The sequence below is a fragment of the Melozone crissalis genome, unplaced genomic scaffold (assembly GCF_028551555.1).
Source record: "Melozone crissalis strain CALT ecotype California unplaced genomic scaffold, PUWL_Pcris_2 ptg000016l_1, whole genome shotgun sequence".
Classification (NCBI taxonomy): Eukaryota; Metazoa; Chordata; class Aves; order Passeriformes; family Passerellidae; genus Melozone; species Melozone crissalis.
This window is the reverse complement of record NW_026535794.1, coordinates 25,974,351-25,994,826: the sequence shown is the minus strand read 5'-3', so window position 1 is coordinate 25,994,826 and position 20,476 is coordinate 25,974,351. Positions and strand designations below refer to the sequence as shown.

At 56.6% G+C, this 20,476-nt stretch overlaps 2 protein-coding genes across 2 annotated transcripts; one reads left to right on the top strand and one right to left on the bottom strand.

Moving 5' to 3' along the window:
- The first annotated feature begins 859 nt into the window (after positions 1–859).
- On the top strand, positions 860–3,561 carry DLX5 (distal-less homeobox 5). The gene is made up of 3 exons (XM_054273976.1): positions 860–1,306; positions 2,466–2,650; positions 2,876–3,561. The coding sequence occupies exons 1-3, from the start codon at positions 952–954 to the stop codon at positions 3,206–3,208; spliced, it is 873 nt and encodes a 290-aa protein (XP_054129951.1). The 5' UTR covers positions 860–951; the 3' UTR covers positions 3,209–3,561.
- A 7,363-nt stretch (positions 3,562–10,924) lies between these two features.
- DLX6 (distal-less homeobox 6) lies at positions 10,925–15,483 on the bottom strand. Its single transcript, XM_054273330.1, has 3 exons — positions 14,950–15,483; positions 13,870–14,063; positions 10,925–12,066 (listed from the first exon to the last, which is right to left on the bottom strand). The coding sequence occupies exons 1-3, from the start codon at positions 15,308–15,310 to the stop codon at positions 11,815–11,817; spliced, it is 807 nt and encodes a 268-aa protein (XP_054129305.1). The 5' UTR covers positions 15,311–15,483; the 3' UTR covers positions 10,925–11,814.
- Between the last annotated feature and the right edge of the window lie 4,993 nt (positions 15,484–20,476).

Genomic DNA, 20,476 nt, shown 5'->3' with positions numbered 1-20,476 from the left:
GCGGTCACAAGCCAGCCTTGAGGGGCTCCAGAGCTGGCGAGAGGGTCGGGGGCTCTCCAGCCGCGGGCATCGTGCCGCGGGCAGGCTGTGTTTAGCGAAATCCCGGGGTAGGTGGGTGCCCCTAGGCCGGATGGTGCCCCTGGCAGCTCCCCACACCCCACGCAGGGCATTATGCCGGGAGTCTCCCGCTGGCTCCGGGCCGTGCCGGGGTCTTGGAAATGCAGGAAATGATGTAACTAAAATTCAAGGTACTTGGGGGCAATGGGGTTTGCTGTGTTTAGCGCGGAGGTCCCGGACGTTTCCCCGGGAAAGAAGGACGGTCCGAGGGAAGCAGCGCGGCCAGACGCTAATGGTCATTGTCACCAGATCAGAAATCGAGTTGGAGCCAGGAGCGCCCGGTGCGGTGTTCCCAAGCCATCAGCGTAGCCAAGGGGGACCGGACGGCAAATCCGAGTGGCGTGGCTGCAGCCTCCCCCCGGGCGCTGCGGGCGGAGTGCGGGGGCACCGGGCTGCGGGCTGGCCGAGCCCCCTCGCCGGCTACAGGGGTGGGGGGAGCCGGAAACCTCCCAGTCGCGGCGCTCCGACTCGGAGATTGCTGTTGGTATTCACTTTAAAAAGAGGTTGAATGGGACTTTTTTTCCTCCTTTTTTCCCCTCTCTCTCTCTCTCTCTCTCTTTTTTTTTTTTTTTTTTTTTTTTTAAGCCGAAGCTTTGTTGTGCTAAACTAGTTGGACGAGTTAGGGTGTCGCTGCTCCCGATTGCTCTGGCCAATGGAACCCGATCCACCCTGCTGTGCGTAAGAGCGCAATTAAGGATTTAACCAAGCCTATGCTGCGCCCCAGCCAGCAGTCTGCCGGAGACAGACACCGCGCCGCAGCCTCCTCCCCCAGACATGTCTGCTTAGAGCCGAGCAGCCCCGCCGCCAGCCCCTGCCCGCCGCCGGCCCCGAGCTATGACAGGAGTATTTGACAGAAGGGTCCCCAACATCAGATCCGGCGACTTCCAAGCTCCTTTCCAGACGGCTGCAGCCATGCACCACCCGTCCCAGGAATCTCCCACTTTACCCGAGTCCTCCGCCACGGATTCCGACTACTACAGCCCGGCGGGGGGAGCCCCGCACGGCTACTGCTCGCCTACCTCGGCTTCCTACGGCAAAGCGCTCAACCCCTACCAGTACCAGTACCACGGCATGAACGGGTCTGCCGGGAACTATCCTGCCAAAGCCTATGCAGACTACAGCTACGCCAGCCCCTACCACCAGTACAGCGGCGCTTACAACCGCGTCCAGAGCTCCGCCAGCCAGCCAGGTGAGGGCCGGGGGCCCGGGGTGTGCGGGACCATCCCGCGGCTTTGGGGAGGCTGGGGGAGCGCGCCCCGGCGGATCCCTGACCCGCGGAGCGCGGGGATGCGGCTTTCCCTGAGCCAGAAGGGAAACTGAAAATAAATAAATAAATAAATGGGGGGGGGGGGGGGGGAAGAGAATTGGGAATGGAAAAAAAAGTGGAGAACTGGTTTACTCGTCTACTTTTTTTGACCAGCTCGCATGAGCTAAACTACAAATTGTAGGACTAGCGCTTTAGCCCTTCTGTCAGCTGCCCCCGGGCCCCCACGGCTGCCTCCCTCCTCCTTCCCCCCGCAGGAAGAGGGAGAAAATAGCCGAGCCTTGTTGCGTGTCTCAAACTCAGGTTCGCGGTGTTGAAGAAAGTTTCCTTCCCTCTGTGCTGGAGGGGCGGGGGAGGAGACTGGGAGGGGGAGACCAGCGGTGGCGGGGCTGCGAAGCCGGGAGCGTTTTTCGCCAGAAAGCGTCGCGGTTTTAGTGCTTTACTTCTTTGTAACTTGCTGTAGGAGGGGAAAAAAAAAATAAAGAAAAAGAAAAGAAAAAAAACTAGAAAGAAAGAAAAGGGGAAAAAAAAGAAGAAGGGGTCAGGGAGGAAAAAAAAATAAACAAGTCCGTGGTAAAGCCAAGCGGCTGGGGCTTGGCTGGGACGAGTGCGGTCGCGGCGGCGCTTGGGGACACGCCGGCGGCGGCAGGGGCTGGCGCGGCTGTGCGGAGGAAGCGGTCGGTGCTTGGGTCCGACCTCGCTCCGGACAGAGCTGCTCCCAGCAGGGCCCCCCATCCTCGCGCCGCCGCGCATGCCCTGCGCTCCCGCCCGCGCCGCGCTGCGCGCCCCGCAGGATGCCCGGGGCGGGCGTGGGAGGCGGAGGAGAAGGAGGAGGGCCGGGGGTGGCCGAGGCCGGTGTGGAGGGAGCGGGCTCCCCCCTCTCACCGCGGGGAGGCTGCGCGGGGCCGCGCCCGGCTGCCGGAGCCCCGGGGAAAGCCGCAGGGGCCCGTCGGGCCGGCGCCGCTGCCCAGCCCGGCCCGGCCCGGCCCGGCCCGCGGGCGGGATGCCGCCCCGGCGGCGCGGAGCGGAGCCTGTCCCCAACTTAACAAGTGTGCGTCTCTCTCCCGCTCTTGCGCCCGTGCAGAGAAGGAGGTGGCGGAACCCGAGGTGCGGATGGTGAACGGCAAACCAAAGAAAGTGCGCAAACCCCGGACTATTTATTCCAGCTTTCAGCTGGCAGCGTTGCAGAGGAGGTTTCAGAAGACCCAGTACCTCGCCCTGCCCGAGCGGGCCGAGCTGGCAGCCTCCCTGGGACTCACGCAAACACAGGTACCGCCAGCGGCTCGGCCCGGCTCGGCTCGGCCCGGCCCGGCGGGTCCAGAGCCCGGGCTCACCCCGGCGCGGCGGGAAGGGCCGAATCGGGCCCCGGAGGGCGGGAGGACGGCGGGGCGCCGCGGCCGCGGAGCACCGGCTTGCCAGGCGGGCATTAATGGTGTCGCTTTCCCTCCCCACTCCTCTTTCCTCCCTTCTCCTCTCCTCCCGCCCCGCTCCCAGGTGAAAATCTGGTTTCAGAATAAAAGATCCAAGATCAAGAAGATCATGAAAAACGGGGAGATGCCTCCGGAGCACAGCCCCAGCTCCAGCGACCCCATGGCCTGCAACTCTCCACAGTCACCTGCGGTTTGGGAACCTCAGGGCTCGTCCCGCTCCCTCAGCCACCATGCCCACGCACACGCTCACCCTCCAAACTCCAACCCGTCCCCTGCATCCAGCTATCTGGAGAGCTCCTCTTCCTGGTACCCCGCTGCCAACTCCATCAACTCTCATCTCCAACCCCACGGCTCCCTACAGCACCCGTTAGCGCTGGCCTCTGGGACGATTTATTAGAGCCTGACCATTATTATTTTATTATTTTTTTGTTGCTCCTTGGACTCCTGTGTTTTACTGTTAAGGAATAATAACGAAAGGAATGCATATGGGGAATTTTTAAAAGGGAAAAGAAACAAACAAAAAGATTAAAATGTGTAAAGCTTGTGCATGTAACTTATTGCATTTCAAAGGAAACCCTTTTTTATACAATACGGACGTTTTTTGGCTCAGCTGTGGACACTATCATTGGTGCCTTGAAATCTATGACCTCAACTTTTCCAGAGACTTTTTTCAATGTTATTTTAACCCTGTAAATAATTGTAGATAGAGGAATTAAACTGTATATTCTGAATAAAATAAAATTATTTCGACCAAGAGAAATGTTTCCAAATTACCCCTTCTTCTATTAATAAGAGGGAAAAAAAATATAATACTGATTTGCTTTCAGAAAGAAAGTGAGGAAAGAGGCCGGGAGCTGGGAGTTCGTGTTCTGCTCCGGCGCCGTGCGGTGCCCCCGCAGTCCGGCGGGGTCTGGCCCCTGCAGGTACCCGCGGCGCTCTCTCCCCGCTGGGAAAGGGGCTCTGGCAAGACCGCGTCCATCCCATGCACAGCGCTGTAGGCTGGAGGGAAAGCTGCCCATCCTGATGCGAGAAAGCGAATCTCTCGCCTTAAGCCGCCCTGAATCCTTTCCTGAGAGCAATTAGCGTCGAGAGCTGCACACTCCACAGCCCATCAGTCGCCCGTGTGCGCTCGGCTAATTATACAAATTACGTTTCCGTCAAAGGGAGCCACTAAACATGAGAAAAGAATAAAATGAGGGCCCCGCTCCCCTCGCTCCTGCTAAAAGCCTGCGGCGGCTTCGACTGAAGGAGGAACGTTTCAGAGGTACTTTTATTGGTTTTGTTTTATTTCTACACGATTAAGGGAAAAACCCGCGCGTCAAAGGGCTGCCCAGTGCTGGGCACGGCGTGGCCGGAGTGCTGCCCGGGGCGCGGACTCCTCGCACGGAGCACGGGCTCTCTCTCTCTCTCCCAGCCGAAATCCCGGCCCGGGGCCCGCGGCCATGCAGTTCCCACGGGGACCCCCATCCGGGGGGCAGCGGTAACTCACGGCCGTGCGGGTACGGCGGCAGCAGTGAACGTGCCAAAGGCGCAGCTGGAAGGGTCCCCGAGATGAAAGATGCCCCTCTGGCAGCTGAGGCTGGCGGGGAGAGCGCCGGAACGGGGGGAGGCGAGGCCTGAAAAGGCACGCTCCTGCCCCGGGGCGCCCTTACCTATCTCCACTCTTCCTCCCCGCTGCCCTCCCCCTCCTCTTTTCTCCTTCCTCTCCTGCCTGCCATGTTCTGTGCGTGTGAGTGCGGTTTGAGCAGTTTTCTCCCCAAAGAAAGAAGCCCGGTTTGCTGTTGTGTAGCAGGTTTGGGGGCTGGTAAATGTCTTGCAGTACAATAGAGCAGTTTGTTCGGTTGCGCTCCCTGCACGCCGGGGAGGCTGCGGGGGTGCCGCGGGCGCTGCTGCCCACCCCTGCGGCCGCCGCTCCCCATCTCTTCCGCCCTTCTGGGGACCGTCTCCTGCTCTTTCAACTCGCAAGATTTCAGGGACTTTCCGCGACTCTGGGACTGACGAAGAGCTCGGCTTCATCTCTTCTGCTCACTTCCATCCTGTGCAAAAAAAAAATTTTTAAAACTTGACCCTTTCATTTTCTTCCGCTCTTTTCCTCATTTCCCTCTAGACAAATATTCAACCTGCAGTAAGAAATTCTCCCCTCCCGGAGGTCACTTCCCTTTGCAGAAAGGTTTGGACACAGGAGGTGGAAGTCAATTTCCCAGGTGGGTCCACCCACCCCTTTCTCTGAGGAGCTGCCGGGGACTGTTGGGTTACGGGAACCTGCCGGGGCCGGGACGGCCCGGACGGACAGCGCAGGAACAGCTCCGGGAAGGCGGAGTGCCGGCAAGCAGCATACCGGGCAGAAATGGGAACTCACACCGCGGCCGCTGGACCAGGCATCGCTCGCCTCTCCAAGCCAGCCGAGTCAGCTCGGCTTGGTTTTCATGCCGGTCCCCCACCCTGCTTAATTTCTCCTTCTCCCAGAACGGGTTGGTGTTGGGCAGGTCGGGAAAAGCCTGGCATCCCTCCTCTGATGAGGACAAGAAAGAAATGCCCTCGCCGGGGCTCCCCGTCTCGTGGCCCCGACCTCGATGAACGCTCGGGGCCGTCCGCCCCTTCGGAGACCCCCGGGCCGAGGGGACGGATGCTGCTGTCCGCTCTGTCCCCGCACACGGGCAGGCACAGCCCGGCGCCTCTTCCCGCCTGGGCGCACCCCTGGGCTCCGGCGGCGGCCGCAGGGAGCCCGGCTTGGCCAGGCCTGCCCCCCTGCTTCCCCGGGAAAGGATGGCATGAACTGTCCTTTGTCTGATGCCGGGTTTGGGCTCGGCGGATTGCTGGCTCGGGGCTTTCCCCGCCCCTCCCCCTCTTCCCCTCCCTTCTGTTTTCCTGGCGGCCACTTCCATGTGGAGCCGGGGCAGTTCGGGGAGCCGAGAGGAGCCACATTCCTGTGGGTGCCGAGCGGCTCCAGGGCTGAGCCACAGGGCCTGACACACACACACGCACACACACACACACACACACACGCACACGCACAGAGCAGCCTGCAGCCCCCGCTTCCCCAGATCGAGAGCTCCTGACACCGCCTGCCCCCCTTGGGGCTCTCACACCCGCAGCACATCCACATATCCACCCCCGGCCGGGACGCACCCCTACATCGCCCCCAGCCAGACACACGCAGTGCCCGCCACGCCTCGCACGGCGGCGGGAGCAGCGCCTTCCCGCATCCGCCCGAGCCCCCGCTCCTGCCCGGGCATCTCCCGCTCCGCCCGGGGCACGGCCTCCATCCTGCCGGGCACTGCCGTCTCGCCGCCGAGCGCCTCGGCTCCCCTCCCGCGCCTTTCCGGGGAAAGGAAAAACACCCCTCCGACCTGTCACGGCGGCAGGGCAGCCCGCTTGTCAGGCGTTCCTGTGGCCCTCTTACTCCCCTGGGTGTCCCCCGGGCGTTGGCTGCCCCGCGGCCGCGCTGCCTGCGCGGGCCTCCGCGCTCTGCCCGCTCCACCGCCGGCAGCGCTGTGTCCCCAGAGTGCATCCCACATGTGGCATCAATTAAAGATTTCTGCCACGCAATTTTGCGACTGACAGACTTTAGGTGTTTCGGTTGTGGATTAAGGAAAGGAGATCTATTGCTTCAGGAAAATCGGGGCGGGGGGAGTGGGGTGTGGGAACCCCGTCTTCTTGCTTTCAGTCATTTAAGCGATTGCTTGCAGTAACTCAATAACCTGTTTTATAGGTCAGATAAAAGCTGTGAAAATAGGAAACGCGAAGTTTACATTAAGCCTCTCTTTCTCTTTTTTTAGGGAGAATCTGTGTTGCATCAGTTAAATAGTTCTCTTTGTTCCGTGGTGTGTCTATTTACATGCGATTCAGGGAGGATGATAAACAATAGTTTATCTGCCCGGAATACAGACCTGATAAATCCCGCCACGCACGCACACCCCGGCTGTCTGTGAGAGCACCTTCCACTGACACGACCCTCAAAGCCGCGGCTAAAACTCACGGCTCCCTCACCTCCTTCATCCCCTTCAGGTGAGGGCCCAGAGTGCCGGCCCCGGCTAGAACCGGTGGCAGATTGGGCATTTGGCGAGGAAGAGCTTGGGGCGGCTTCTCGCTCCTCTCCCGCTGCCGCCTGCCCCTCGGCACTGCCGGAGAGGCTGTCTCAGCCTCAGCCTGGGTTCTGCAGGATGGCTCCGGCAGCCTCTCCGGGCCGGATGCTGACCCGGCTTCGTGCTCTGCAGCGGCATCATCTGCCTGGCTGCGGAGCTGGCCCTCCATTCCCGGAGAGCTTCACGCTCCCATCGATACGCGCCGTACAACGCGTTTTGCAGGGTTTTCGCCTCGCGCTATCCGCTGAGCTTTCTTTTATTCTCCTGGTTTTTACGAACGCGCATGGAGGAAAGGGCGCGGGGCTGGACTGCGGGCTGCGAGGAGCGGCTGCGGTCGGGAGAGGCCAGCGAGGGCCGGAGACGCAGCCCTCCTGCCCACGGGGCCGGCCGCGGGCGCTGCCTCTTCTCATCTGGACCCTGCGGAGACCAAGCGGGGACCAACCGGTCCGGTGGCAACCGCGCTTTGATGATCTAGGTCATTAAAAATTAAGCGGGTTTGTGTATTTCGTGTCCAGGGTTAATAAAAGTTAATCAGGAGTCGAAAGCCAAGCTAGCCCGGTGAGTTAACCTCGCTAGCTGCAGGTAGTCCTGTTAGCCAGGCTCTTTTGATTAATTAATTACAACTGAGTCGGTTCTGTGATAATTTCCCTAAGGACCCCTGAGGACCGGTCCAGCGGGGGCGCGGGGGCGCAAAGGGCTCCGCATCCCGCCGCGGAGAGCGCCCGGCGCCGCATCCCGCACCCCGCGCCCTCCTCCGCCCGGTGCCGGAGCTCCCGAGGCTGCTTGCCCGAAAGTGACGTTCAGTCACCTGAGAGGAGGCACAAGACAATGGCGAGCCCTCTTTTGGGGATGGGTGGGGAGCTCGGGGATGCTCGGGGTGCCGGGGAGAGCTGAGCCGAGAGGCGGACTGATGCGAGGCGGGAGCCGAAGCTGCAGTCCCTGACTGCACATCAGGCTCGCAGTCGTTGAGATTTGGACACGTAACGCTGCAGACCACTGATTTGCTATTTTCTTAATTCCCGCTCTTCTCATTCCCTATGAATCAAACAGTCTTTTGTCCTTCAGAGTTTGATTTGATCGCTACTGTTCACATTTCACTTTTGTATTTTTCCCTCCCTATACCATTACTCATTGAGTGCCCCGTGAAATTACAATCGTACATTTTCAACTCAGCAACCCATTTGCAGTGCAAAAATAGGGTCTAAATAATGGCTGAATTAGCCCTACTGGACAGTTTCAGATGTAACACTCTGTAATAATTATATTGCAGGCTGGATTAGGATGCTATTATCATAATCTGGACGTTTACAATTATCTGTAATTTGCAAAGATGCGCCAGGTCTTGATTACAGCAGGTTTTTTTTATCAAGCTAACCATCACTAAACAGTGACAGTAATAACAGCTAATTTTGCTGGCAATATAAGAGGTGCTGGGGTGTGCAAACAATTTCACACCTGGATGTGCTCACTCAACCAAGAATATAGAGAAAGAGCTTCTGCCCTGAGACTCAGAAAAATATTCTCCACTGCTTCTGTTCAGTACAGATTTCTAGACCCCGATCCTTGCTTAGCAGATTTTCAGAGGGGTAAGTTTTGGGGCTCGCTCGGGTTTGGGGCTGGTTTGTGGCTGCTCCGCGCCTCGCCCGTCGAGGCACGCTCCGTCTGGGCTCCCTCTCCACACCGGCGGTCATTCCCTCGCAGGTGGTTTCCCTCCCCGGCCGGACCCCCACGGATAAGCGCCCCCTTTGCCCCGATGCTGCCGCGGATGCGGCGGGAGCCCCGACGGGACGGGCTGCCGGAGGGGCGGCGCGGGACTCGGCGGAGGAGCCGTGCGAACCCCGGGCCAGCCCGGTCCGCCCGTGCCCGCGGCGGGGCGGCGGCAGCGCCTTTCCGCAGCTCCCCGCAGCTCCCGGGGCGGCGGCAGCGCCTTTCCGCGGCTCCCGGGGCGGCGGCAGCGCCTTTCCGCGGCTCCCGGGGCGGCGGAGCCCGGCGGCGGCGGGCGGGCGGTGTCGGGGCCGGCGCAGGCAGCCGGCGGCGGCAGGTTTGGCGCTGCCGAGGGAGCTGCCGGGCTCCATCCATAGATGACGCTGTTTCACGAGAGTCTCCCGGGGCGGCGGCCGCGCGAGTGGGAGCCGCCGCTGCCACTCACTCCCACCCCGCTCCCGGGCAGGCCTACCTTTCCCACCTTCTCCCACGCCACTAAGCTAATGGGGCTTTTATTATTGTTGTTAGCGTTTATTTGCTCGCTCGCTCGCTCGCTCGCTTGTTGTCTGGGCTTTTTCTGAGCCTGTTTGAGGAATCGCTGGCGGGGGAGGAGGGCACGGCGCAGCCATAGGCTTTCCGCGCCGGCACCCACGCGCGGCGTGCGGGGCAGGACGAGACCCCACGAGGGGCAGCGAAGCCCCCGCTGCCCGCCCCCAGCGCGGGGACGGACGGACGGACGGACGGACGGACTGCCCGCCGCCACCCCGCGGGGCGCACGCCGCGAAAGGGTTAAAGCGCCTGCGGGGGCCGTGCGGGCCGGGCCGGGCCGGGCCGGGCTCCCCGGGGCATCCTTGGCCCTTGTGCGAGGCGAGGGGAGCCCGCACAGGGGCCGGCGTGGGGGAGAGGGCGGGTAAAGCGGGGTTTTCTGAAAGATGCACACAATGCTGTTGGTTTAAATGTATGGTAGCTTTCTCTCCAGTGTCATTTGAATAATTCAGTGAGCCCCACTACCAGCTGTACTTCTGAAGCCTCTTCCATTCTTTTCAGCATTATAATTTTGGTTAATTTTCAATTTTAGGCCCTACGTCTCTGCAATTTGTGTATGAATAACAGAATAATTTTCCTCTTTTGTTTCGCCTTTCCTGTTCCTGAATCTAAATAAAGATGGCTTTTTAGTATTAAAAGTGGAAGAAAATTACAGGTAATTATCTTTGACGGTAAAAACGCTGTAATCAGCGGGCTACATGAAAAATTACTCTAATTATGGCTGCATTTAAGAGAATGGAAAAAAACCTTCTTGTGGATAAAAACCTTAAATTGTCCCCAATGTCTGCTTCAAATTGGATGGCACTGCAGCTGGAGGCTTTGTTCAGAATTGATCCTGGGGAGCTCTGAACCCAAAGTTTCACAGTGGGAAGGGGAAAAAAAGAAAAGAAAACATTTTTCCTAATGTAACAATACGAATGGTAGAAAATGACAAGACTGATCGGTTTTAAAGCACTCTGAAGACTGACTGAGCGTGGAAGTTGCTCAAAAAAAAAAAACCAAACCAAAAAACACCCCCCAAAAAACTGGTATATTGGTAAGTAGTCTTTGCTTTGTGTCTAATTATAGTGACTGTCCTTTTGCACGACTGTATGTAGCTGTCATTATATGGAGCACTCTGAGGATCTCTATTGACTTCTGATAAATGGCTCAGTGGTTTCAAGGTTCATAATTTGAAGGATGCCCAGGTCTCTAGCCATTAATTCTCGCAGTATGGGGCACCCAGCTTGGATGAGGAAAAGGCTTTTCATTGTCAGTTGTTGCTGTGCTTTCCACAAGCCGGTGCGGCTGAAGCTGGCTGGACAGCGTGTTGTGTGCCTGGGCACCTCTCAGGGCTTTGCAAAACATTCCTCAGCTTGCATTGTCTGCTCTTTGAAACAAAGGAGGGCGCCTCCTTTCTTAATAATTTGGAGTCTCCAACCTTTGGGAAGAAAGACAGGGCTCTGAGCTTTGCCTCGGCGAGGAAGCTCAGCTGAGCAGCGGAGCACTGAAATCGCAGCAGAAATGGCCGGGTGATTAGCAACTTCGTCTAGGCGTATCTTTGTGGACTCGGTACCTCCTGTCTTTAAGCTGTAGCCTTAAAACCAACTAAACCACCAGCTACCCCACCCCACTTCATCTTTTCTTTCTTTGCTTGCAGATATATGCTTTGGTAGGGGTGTCTGTGCACTCAGGCAAGCCGGGCACAAGGGATCCCTCTGCCCGGGCTGATCTGGGGGGCAAGTCGGGGCAGGTGGGGATCCGCTAAGGTGAAGAGAAATAGGAGCCAGGCGGGCGTTTTGTGGCTTTTACTCTATATATGAAAGAAGACAAAAACATACAAAGTATATGTACAACTAAAATTCAACAATATATACAGAAAGGTTGCTCGGGGAAAGGTCCCTCTCGCTCAGTGGTTGAGGCTGCCGCCGGGCAGCGCTGAACCGCCCTTCCCCAGCCCGCGGCGGCGCGCCTGGCTCCGGCTCCGGCCGCGAATCCCTCGCTCTGTCTTTCCTGCTCGTCTCCGGGAGTCCGTCCGGCTGTGTGCGGTGCGGGGCTGTGTGGGTGAGGGGGCTCTTCAGGTGAGAGTCGGTGGTTTCTTCTGAGCCGCAGCCCATTACATTTTGAGAAAGCATGCAGATTTTGCTTCGTGGTAATGTTCCAATCTTACAGTGTATTTGCATTTTTTTCAACCAGTTCTCCTTTTCCAACCCCCCCAATCTTAATTTTTAAAAAAATCACTTCTTCTGTCTTTTAATCCTTTCCCCAGTTCGGATTTGGTGAATAAAAATGAAGGAGCTTTGACTAGTCTCTCTTTCATCATGTAATGTCTTTAGCTCATTAAACAAGTAAAAACGGCTGCCATGGTAGATTCAGGTTCTTGTGGGCAAAGTCTGTAAAAAGTTTGTTTTGACGTATACTCCACAGAGAAAGAGGCTGGTGCCTTGGAGTCCAAAGGAAAATATCCTAAAGAGAAGTGTCTTCTGTGCGCCAGAATGAAAATTGTGTCTTTCTGTTCAAGATCAATCGCTGAGGTTACTTAAAAAAAAAAAAAATAAAGCCACTCTGTCTCTTTGCCGCATCTACAAGTTCACACAGAGCCTGTTAGCTGGCACGGCTTGGCAAAGCAGGGGAACTTCTTGCCATGTCGAGACGAGGCGTTCTTGGGAGATTATTTCTCTTGGACAATTCACATCATTTGTGGTCTCTGCATTGTGTCTTGATGTGGAGAAGAATACCAGTGAGAATAGCCAGGCATGTAGCTGTTTGGAGGCATATTGACTCCCTTGGCAGAGGCTGAAACGTCCCAGACTGGAGGCAGAGCGGGAGAGCGAGGGGAGAGGGCAGCGGAGCCGGGCAGAGGGTCGCTCTCGTGGGGGTTACTGCCCTGCTTCAGCAGCTTCTTGAATTTGGAGCGCTTGTTCTGAAACCAGATCTTCACCTGTAAACCGAAACGCATTAGATATTAGATATTAGATATTAGATATTAGATATTAGGCTGCCGTCAGCGCCCAGGGCACGGCAGGGAGGACCCTGGGGGCCGTGAGTCTAATCGGGAGAAAGTCTTGAGGGCACACGCCAGTCGGGTGTGGAGCTGGGATGGAAGAGGGGAAGGAGGGGTAGCTACGGCTGCTCCCGGGCTTTGGATGCAGCTGGAGAGAACAGGGGAGGCAGAGCAGAGCTGGAAAGCGAGAGGGATGCAGGTTTTAACCTGGGACGTTGTTTTCCCGAGCAGGCCACGCTGTTGTTTCCCTGAGCAGACCACATGCTCTGAGGTGTCCTGTTTTAGCACCTCATTCAGAATTTTGGAGGTCATTTGATCGTTCGGGCAAACTGTTGTCAAACATGGGCAATCGTATGATTTTGTGCCAGGAGACAAGAGCCAATAGACAAAGGGCATCTTACAAAGAAATTGTGCTTCTGAAATCCTCACGATCAGATCAAGCAGTCCATGCTGATGTGGCAGGGGAGGAGGCATAATAGAACGAGGATTGTGGCTTTATATTAAAATGGATTAGTAAAGAAAGAATATTTTTATTTTCTCTGTGAGTAATAGTATATCAACATTGCTTTGGGTCTCATCCTGCTCCTAACACAGCAGAACTCCCGAGGAGGGAGCCTGCACTCGATAAGGTGTGCAAGGATTAGGCCCACCGGCAGGTCAGAATTATCATAGCAATTATATATAGGTAAGACATGTATACAGAATGTAATTTTTTTTTAATCAATCAAACAGAAAACAATTTCCCCATGCATATTTGACCTCTCAAACTTTGCAATCATAATGTTTGGGGATAAGCAGGGGTTCTTCTCTAGCTTCAAGATCAGGATTGGGCCGCTAAAAAAAAAATCTATGCATACGAGCAAGAAAGAGAGACAACAGTGAGACAGAGCGTGCATGCTGAGGATACTAAAATCCCATTTGCAAAACCGTCGGGCCCATTCCCATTATTAATTTTTGCTGACTATTTAAAAATCGCTGTCTGGAAGAGACTGTTACCAATGACATTGATAAAATCCTGAAGTTATTTGCTGGGCTCATAGATTCACATGATAACATTTTGCCCGGATTGATCCCATCTATCCATGCTCTTCTCCACAAACCCCAGCCTGGTAAGCCTGTAATGCCGCGTATGTCTTTCAAGCTTAAATTAGCAGAATGGCACAGCTACTCCAACCACACTTAACTATGGCTTAACCTGCCATAATTTTGTACACGGCTGTCTTTGATCTTCAGATCTATTATCACCTTCTGTACATTTTGCCCAAGGCTAACTACTGCATTTGCGTTAGTCATCCAGGGTGAATTAACTATTGATTTAACAGGTATTTCCTAACGCGTTCCTGCTTCCCCTCTACCTATAAACGTTGCGAGGAGGCAGCTTTGCTTTCAGCTCTACCTCAGGCCCAGCGATTCCTTGCCTTTGTTTTGTTCTCCTTTTCACAGCTGGGCAATTGCATCTCAGTGCCGGAATTATCTGAAAATATAGGCAATTTTAAAATATCGTGTGTGGCATCAAAAGGGAGCGCTTGCTCGCAGCCGGCTGAGGGAAGGGCGCTTTCAGCTCTCTCTGCCCGATCTCTGCCGCGCGTTAGGTGAGTCCCAGCGTGCAGAGATGGGAACCGTGTGCTTTACCTTTTCTACCGTTCCCGACAGAGGCCAAAATGTTTAGGGAGCATCATACTTTGCTTGGCCTTTGTTGCTCGAGCAGGGTTTCGGTGATTTGGAATTCCCAGTAATTACCTGTGTCTGGGTAAGTCCTAATGAAGCTGCCAGTTCAGCTCTCTCTGGAAGTGCCAGGTACTGAGTCTGCTGAAAGCGATGATTTAAAGCCTGGAGTTGTAGACTAGAGTAAATGGTTCGAGGCTTCCGAATCTTTTTCCCTTTTCCATTAAATCTGATTTCACCGTTTTCAATCACTGTGGTTTTTTGCTGATCTGCAAGCAAAACAACACAGCTGAAACATCACCCTCCTTAGCTATTAAACGCGGGTATTTTGGCTGCCACGGCTCCTGAAAACGCCAAAGCCCGTCCCAACGCCTGTTTAACCCCACGGCGCAGGCACAGGCTGCCGCTCGGGAGCTACCGGGAGAAAAATCAGCTGTCCGGGCATGGTGGGCACGCTCTCCTTCTTCCCGGGAAGAAAAACAAAATAAAAAAGAAAACATTTTTTAAAATTTAAAGTGCAGCGCTGGCTTTGCGAAGGTATGCCTCGTTCCAGGGCCATCCAGGTTTTACTCGGCTAATTGACTTCGCGTCGCCAGTTTGGTGGTCAGTGAATCACCAGTCCGAGACTTTTAACAATGCTTTTCCCCCCCCCGCACCCCTCCCGTGCCCCTCTGGATGGATACGTACGTCTCCCTGCAAAAAAAGAAATACATAAATCAGACGGCCCCCGAGCGGAATGCGACCCGCTCGCCTGGAAACTTTCACTCCTCAGGTGTTAGCAGGAATTTTGCCTAAAGCCGGTCCCGCCGTAACAAAGGAGCGCCGAGCGCAGCCCCTCGCCGCCGGCCGCGGGGAGCGGGGAAGGCGCCGGTGGCAGCGCCGCGGTAGCGCCGGCAGCCGCCGGAGGCGCGGAGGGAGCGCGGCGGCCCCGCCGCCGGTACCGCGGCACAGGCCCGCGAGGGGCCGCGGGAACGGGCACCCCCCGCCTCTCCTCCCGCCGTCCGCGCACCCGGGGCTGGCGCCTGCCTCGGCGGGAACGGGGGCACGGCGGGGGTCGTTCTGCAGGTGCCCGGAGGGGGGGCCGGGAAGACGCCCGGGGTTGGAGGGAGCGGGGGGAGAAGCTGGCAGCGGGTTCGGGAAGCGGTGCCGGCTCACCTGCATCGTCCGCCCGCGTCTGGCTGGCCGAGCTGCTGTTGTGGTAGGACTGGAGGTAAGGGCTGTGCTGCGAGTGGCTCACGTAGGGGTAGGCGGCCAGCGAGCGGTGGTTGTAGGAGCCGGCGCTGCCGGAGTAGGGCGAGCTGTGGTGGTGATGCTGGTGGTGCGGGTGCGAGCCGGCGGCGGAGTGCAGGCAGTGCAGCGGGTAGTGGGCTCCGGCCATCGCCGGTGAGCTCTGCTGGGAGTGGGGAGGCGGCGGCGGCTGCGGCGGCGGCGGCTGCTGCTGCCCGAACTCCATGAAGGCGGATTTGGAGGAGTCTTGCGCGTCCAGCCCGTCAGCCATCGTAGTCATGGTCATCATCAAAGTTTGGGAGGGAGAGCGCGGTGCTCCCCGGCTCGCCCCCCGCGCTCTGCCTCCTCTCTGCCCAGCCACCGCCGCTCCCCTTACCCGCCGCGGCACCGCTGGAGAGGCGGCGGTGATTTAATTTAATTTCTTTTCTTTTTTTTTTTTTTTTTCTTTTCCGCCTTTTTTTTTTTTCCTTCCCCCCCTCCTCTCCAAGGAGCCGTTGTGCGAGGGGCCTCGTTCACTGAGGGAGGGGAGGAAGGGGAGGGCGGTGTGCGGGGTGTGTGAAGGGGGAGGGCGGGCTACTCCCGCCGCTTTTTTGCGCCGCTCTTTTCCCTCATCCCCCCGGCGCGTGGGGTGGGTGTTGTTTTTTTTTTTTTTTAAGGTTTTTTTTTCTTTCCTGGGGGGGGGGGGCGTGGAGGGTGGGGGCAGTTTGAGGTGGGAGCCGGGAAAGTTGGGGCTCCGGCGCTCCGACTCCAAGGGCAGGGACGCGCACGAGTCGAATGGTTCGGCTCCGGAGGGCAGCGCCTCCCTCATTGGTCACTCGGCCCCCTGACGTCATAGCCGGCAGCGCGCGCGGAGCCCGCGCCCGCCCCCCTCGCGCCCCCCCCCCCCCCCCCAGGAGCCGCGCGCGTTGCGCGCCCCGCGCGGGAGGGGAGGGGGGGGGGGGGGAGCGCCCGTGCCCATCCCCCGAAACCCCGAACCCCCGAACCCCAAATCCCGCATCCCCCCGCACACCAACCCCGCATCTCCCCGCACACCAACCCCGCCATCCCACACCTCCCCCCCGCCGCCTCCTTGCGCGGTATTTTCGCCGCGGCGAAGCGACGCGCAGCGCATTTTTCCCCGCTGAACGCAGCAGCAGCGGCAGCAGCTCCCGTAATGGCTTTCAAATATATGCAAATGGCTACGTGCGGTTGGCGGTTTTGGCAAAAAGCTTGATTAGGATATAAACGACCCAAGGAAAAAAAAAGTGCCTGCGCCCTAAATTTGTCTTTAGATTACAATTCCAGTTGATTTTATTTTATTGTCAACATTGTTAATGATAAAAATAGAGTCGTTTTACAGTTATTTTTACTTTCTGGAAGGAGGCAATTAGACTTCTAATCAGGAATACACAAAAATCTCCCATGATTAACTGCAGTACTTTGTTCAAATTGCTGCTATAAAATTCAGAACAATTTGCCTGTAATGATTATGGACTGGGTTTATTTTGGGAGGTGGAATAAAAGTGGATATAGCATAAATTATCCTCTAATTATACACCAGTGTCGCCTCAATTATCCTCTTATCAAAATGGTTGTCTAACTGCCGCATTTAGTTTCAATTCTCTCCTTTTTTCTATAAAAAGAACTTCATACCTTGTTATTATTAATCCATTTATTATTTGCAAGGGGATTTATATCCGAACATCCAGGTGGTATTACCACTTCTCTTTCAAAGATGGACTAGGGAAAGACATTAAGTTTGATCCAGCACGGCGGAGGATCTCTCTCTCTCTCCTCTCTCCTCTCTCTCCCCCCTCTCTCTCACCCCCTCTCTCTCTTTTTTCCCCCCTTTCCCTCGCTTAAATCTCCTCGCGTCCAGCTAAGCATGAACTCCAGAGACAGACCCCACCGGAGAGGACTGAGGTAGGAAGGACCCTGCGGAACTCGCTAAGCCTAAAGAAATCCGAAAGTTGCTCTAGATGGGGAAAGGGGCTGGAGGCTTCGGGCTTTGAAAACCAACACCGGCACCAGCAGCCGCTGCTTCCAAAACCTCGCGCAGCCCAGAGACGTCCCCAGACCGATCCCAGGTCTTGACACTGCCTCTCAATGCGACATTCCCTGAGGATTGGTTTACAGATTCTGCAGATGTGTATATATATATATATATATATATATATATATATATATATATAAAATTTTTTTAACGCGTGGCTTGTGGAAGTACTTAGAGGGGTTCAATTTTTCTTTCTGGGATTTTTTTCTCTTTTTCATTTTTTCCTTTCTCTTGGAGTTGTGCTTGCCCACAGCCCGATCATTAGCTCTGGGTAGCCGAAGGATGCGAGCCCCCTCTTCGCATACCGTTGGGGAGGGGGGGAAGAGGGGGAAGGAGGATGCCAAGCGATGCTCTGTCGGTGGAAGGGCATAACCCGTGGTGTCTCTGCGCTTGTAGTTCATATGGCTTGTTTCAGGAGGGCATGGGGGAGGCATGTCTTTTTTTCCTGTGTGGCTGGGATGTTCTGAGCCCCCTTAGCCACCCTCTCATCGTTGTTTCACTTCTTGAGCCCTCGGAGTCGGTTCAGTAACTCTGAATGCAGTTGTAAGTGTCTTGCCTTGTTCTCCGGCTTTTAACAAGGGTTCCACTTTAACACGCGAAAGGGTAACCCGATCCAGGCGTTTACAAATCTACAATGAATAAAAATATAGAGAAAAGGGGAAGAGAAAGGAAAGAATTCCTACTGAGACTCTTTATTCATAGGTGTAGGTAATGTACTCAACAGGAACAGGTACATTTGGCAGTTTTATTGCTTTATACCCTCCAGCTTGCTGTTAACATCACGAAGGCGTTTTTTTCGCAGGTGCACATACTAGCATTTTCTCCAGCAGCAAGAGCATGCATAACAAAAGATGTCAGAAAATAGGCTGGGGAATGTTTGCAACACGTTGTTTTCTTGTTTCGAAATAATTCCTGCCTCGTAATGGATGCTAACCCCGGAATGGGGGAAAGTTGGGCAGGAGAGAAGATCGCCTTGAAATAATACCTATATGCCGTCTTGGCGGAGGGAATAAGGCGTCTGAGTGAGACAAAAAGGAGAAGAAGAAAAGACAGGGAGAATCTGCGGGAACCGCTTCCTGCCATAGGCAGCAAACGGAGTTGCTTGTGCATCCATCTCTCGTTCAGCCCAGCTGACGGGCGAGATGCGGTGGGGCGAGCGGGACGAGCAGCGGCTCCGGATGTGGCCCGGGGGGATGCGGAGCCCCCGCCGAGCCCGCGGTGGGCGCCGGCCGGAGGGAAGAGCTGCAAACCCGGCGCTGCTCTTCCCCCGCGCTGCTCACACGTCCCCGTCTGTCGTCAAGACAGTTGACTCCGTCCAACCTCACACCGATAATTTTGCTCAATTTAATTAGGCCCACCGGGGGTCGCGGGGGGCGTGGGGGTGGAGTGGGGAGCAATAGGGACCCGAGCCGTGCCCCGGCAGAAGCGGCAGCTGCAGGGATATTTCTTTTCCCAGGTTCAGGTGCTGAGCCCGCGCTCTGGAGGGGGATGCCAGGGCACAGGGAGGTCCCTCCCGCTGGGGACACTGCGCTGCCGGGCACCGCTCCTCCCTGGCTCCCATTTGTGCGCAGCCGAGCTCCGTCATCGGCCTCTTTCTGGAGAAATTAGACCTGAATCAATAGCTCTGGACGCATCAGAACAGTGGAGTGTCCATTTCCCAGGGTGGGTGACTCGTGAAAAAGGGGTGGGGACGGGCACCGCACACCTCCTAGTCCCCTTGCCCTGAAGAGTCTCCGAAAGTGAGCGGGCAGAAGTCACGAGTGAGGGGCGGGAGCCCACGAGGGGAGCTGCCTTGCTCAGCTGAGCTTCCCGGGAGCCGCGAGGGGCCGGGCGGGCCGGGAGCCTGCCTGCATGGGGCAACGTGCCAGTTAGGGGGAGGCTGGGCACTGTCCCGGGCCGGGAGCCCCTGCACGGCCTCCGTGAGCACACGTCCGTCTCTGGGCAAAGGCAGCAGGAATTACCCGCATGCGACCCCTCTTCCCGGCTTCCCCGCTCTTTCCGCGGCCAAGCCCGAACTCCCGGAGGTCTGGGTTGCAGCCCTGCTCGGGGGCGATGGGGATATGCCCTGTGCACTGTTCTGCGCTCTATTCCCTCCGTACCCTCGGGCCCTGCCCGCGCATCCCTGGCTGGCCTTCTCCTCTCCCCATCCCGCGGTGTAATATTCCCGGAGAATGCTCTCCGCAAGTCACCCTCACTCGTTTGGAGAGCAAGGAGGCCTTTGCATCCCGAGCGGGATTAGGGCCGGTATCTCTGCACGCCCGGGCTGGCTGAGAGCCGCGGGGTCAGTGCTACGCTCCCTTTCCTTCTCCCCGCCGTCCTCCCCTGCTTCGCTGTCGGGCGGAGAGCGTGGCACCACGCACGGGCTCCCTGTGCCCCAGGACGGGGTGACTTCGTGCGACAGGTCTTCGGTGTCACCTTAAACCGCGCCGCTTTAATGATGTTTGTGGGTAATACTTTCAAAGGGCCATAGCGTGTTTGCGTGGTTTGAGGTCACATTTGTGAGTCGAAAGATGTCACACAACAGACACAACAGCTAGAAGGAGCTGACAAACAACAGGAAACGGGGTTCTATTTTTAGGGTGTAATAGGAAGTTAATGTAAGCGGTCAAAAGCTTCCTATATGCCTCCGAGCACCTTCTGTTCCATTCATTCATTCATCCATTCATTCATTCATGCGTTCAACAACAACAACAGGGGAAAACAAACATTCCCGTTCCGTTTCTCATCCCATCCTTGCCGGGAAGTCCTGCTGAGGCGTTTGCAAGGGTGGGCTCTGCAAGCGGAGTCGCTTTTTCGGGTGGTTTATCTTGTTTTGTGGTTCGTGTGGGAGGGGTGCGATAGCTGACGGCGTTCCCCAGGCGAGGTTCCTCCAGAAGGAGTGTGCTCTGGGATTATACATCCCCTCTCCCCAATTCACACCAGAGTCCGGGAGAGTGCTTTCTGTCTCACACCGGTCAGAGGAGCTGGGAAGGTCCCAGATAAACTTATTTCAGGAATTACCTAGGTTCGTGTGGTTTTGCGCGAGAAGCCCATGTACCCGCGTGAAGCAGATCTTGCAACAGGATTTTTTTTAAGCGGCAGAGAAATGCCGGGTGGGGCGGGGGAGGGGGGGGACGGGAGGGAGGGGAAAAGGCAAAGATTAGATTAGTGAGGGTTCTCCTGTTTTTTTAGCAACGGAATCCACAAAGCATTCGAAAGGTGCTCGGGGGAGAGCGGAGGTCTCCGGCAGAGCAGTATGTGGAAAATCTCGAGGGAAGCGGAAAGCCAGAAAACATTCCGGCTGGCAGCGATCCGCTCCAGATGCGTTTTTGCGGAGAGGCTCCCTCCGCGGACGCACGGGACTTTCCCCGCCGGAGCGCTCCGCGGGTGTCCGCAGCACGCTGATGTGAGAGCAGCTGCCCGGCTCGGCTCGGCAGCCGCTGT

What these genes read in the sequence shown, in the direction of transcription:
- DLX6 (XM_054273330.1), bottom strand. Translation starts at nt 15,310, where the DNA reads ATGATGACCATGACTACGATGGCTGACGGGCTGGACGCGCAAGACTCC. An exon ending in GACGCGGGCGGACGATGCAG is followed by an intron (nt 14,064 to 14,949) that starts GTGAGCCGGCAC and finishes TTTTGCTTGCAG; the next exon opens with ATCAGCAAAAAACCACAGTG. An exon ending in TAGGACTTACCCAGACACAG is followed by an intron (nt 12,067 to 13,869) that starts GTAATTACTGGG and finishes TTCGGTTTACAG; the next exon opens with GTGAAGATCTGGTTTCAGAA.
- DLX5 (XM_054273976.1), top strand. Translation starts at nt 952, where the DNA reads ATGACAGGAGTATTTGACAGAAGGGTCCCCAACATCAGATCCGGCGAC. An exon ending in GAGCTCCGCCAGCCAGCCAG is followed by an intron (nt 1,307 to 2,465) that starts GTGAGGGCCGGG and finishes GCGCCCGTGCAG; the next exon opens with AGAAGGAGGTGGCGGAACCC. An exon ending in TGGGACTCACGCAAACACAG is followed by an intron (nt 2,651 to 2,875) that starts GTACCGCCAGCG and finishes CCCCGCTCCCAG; the next exon opens with GTGAAAATCTGGTTTCAGAA.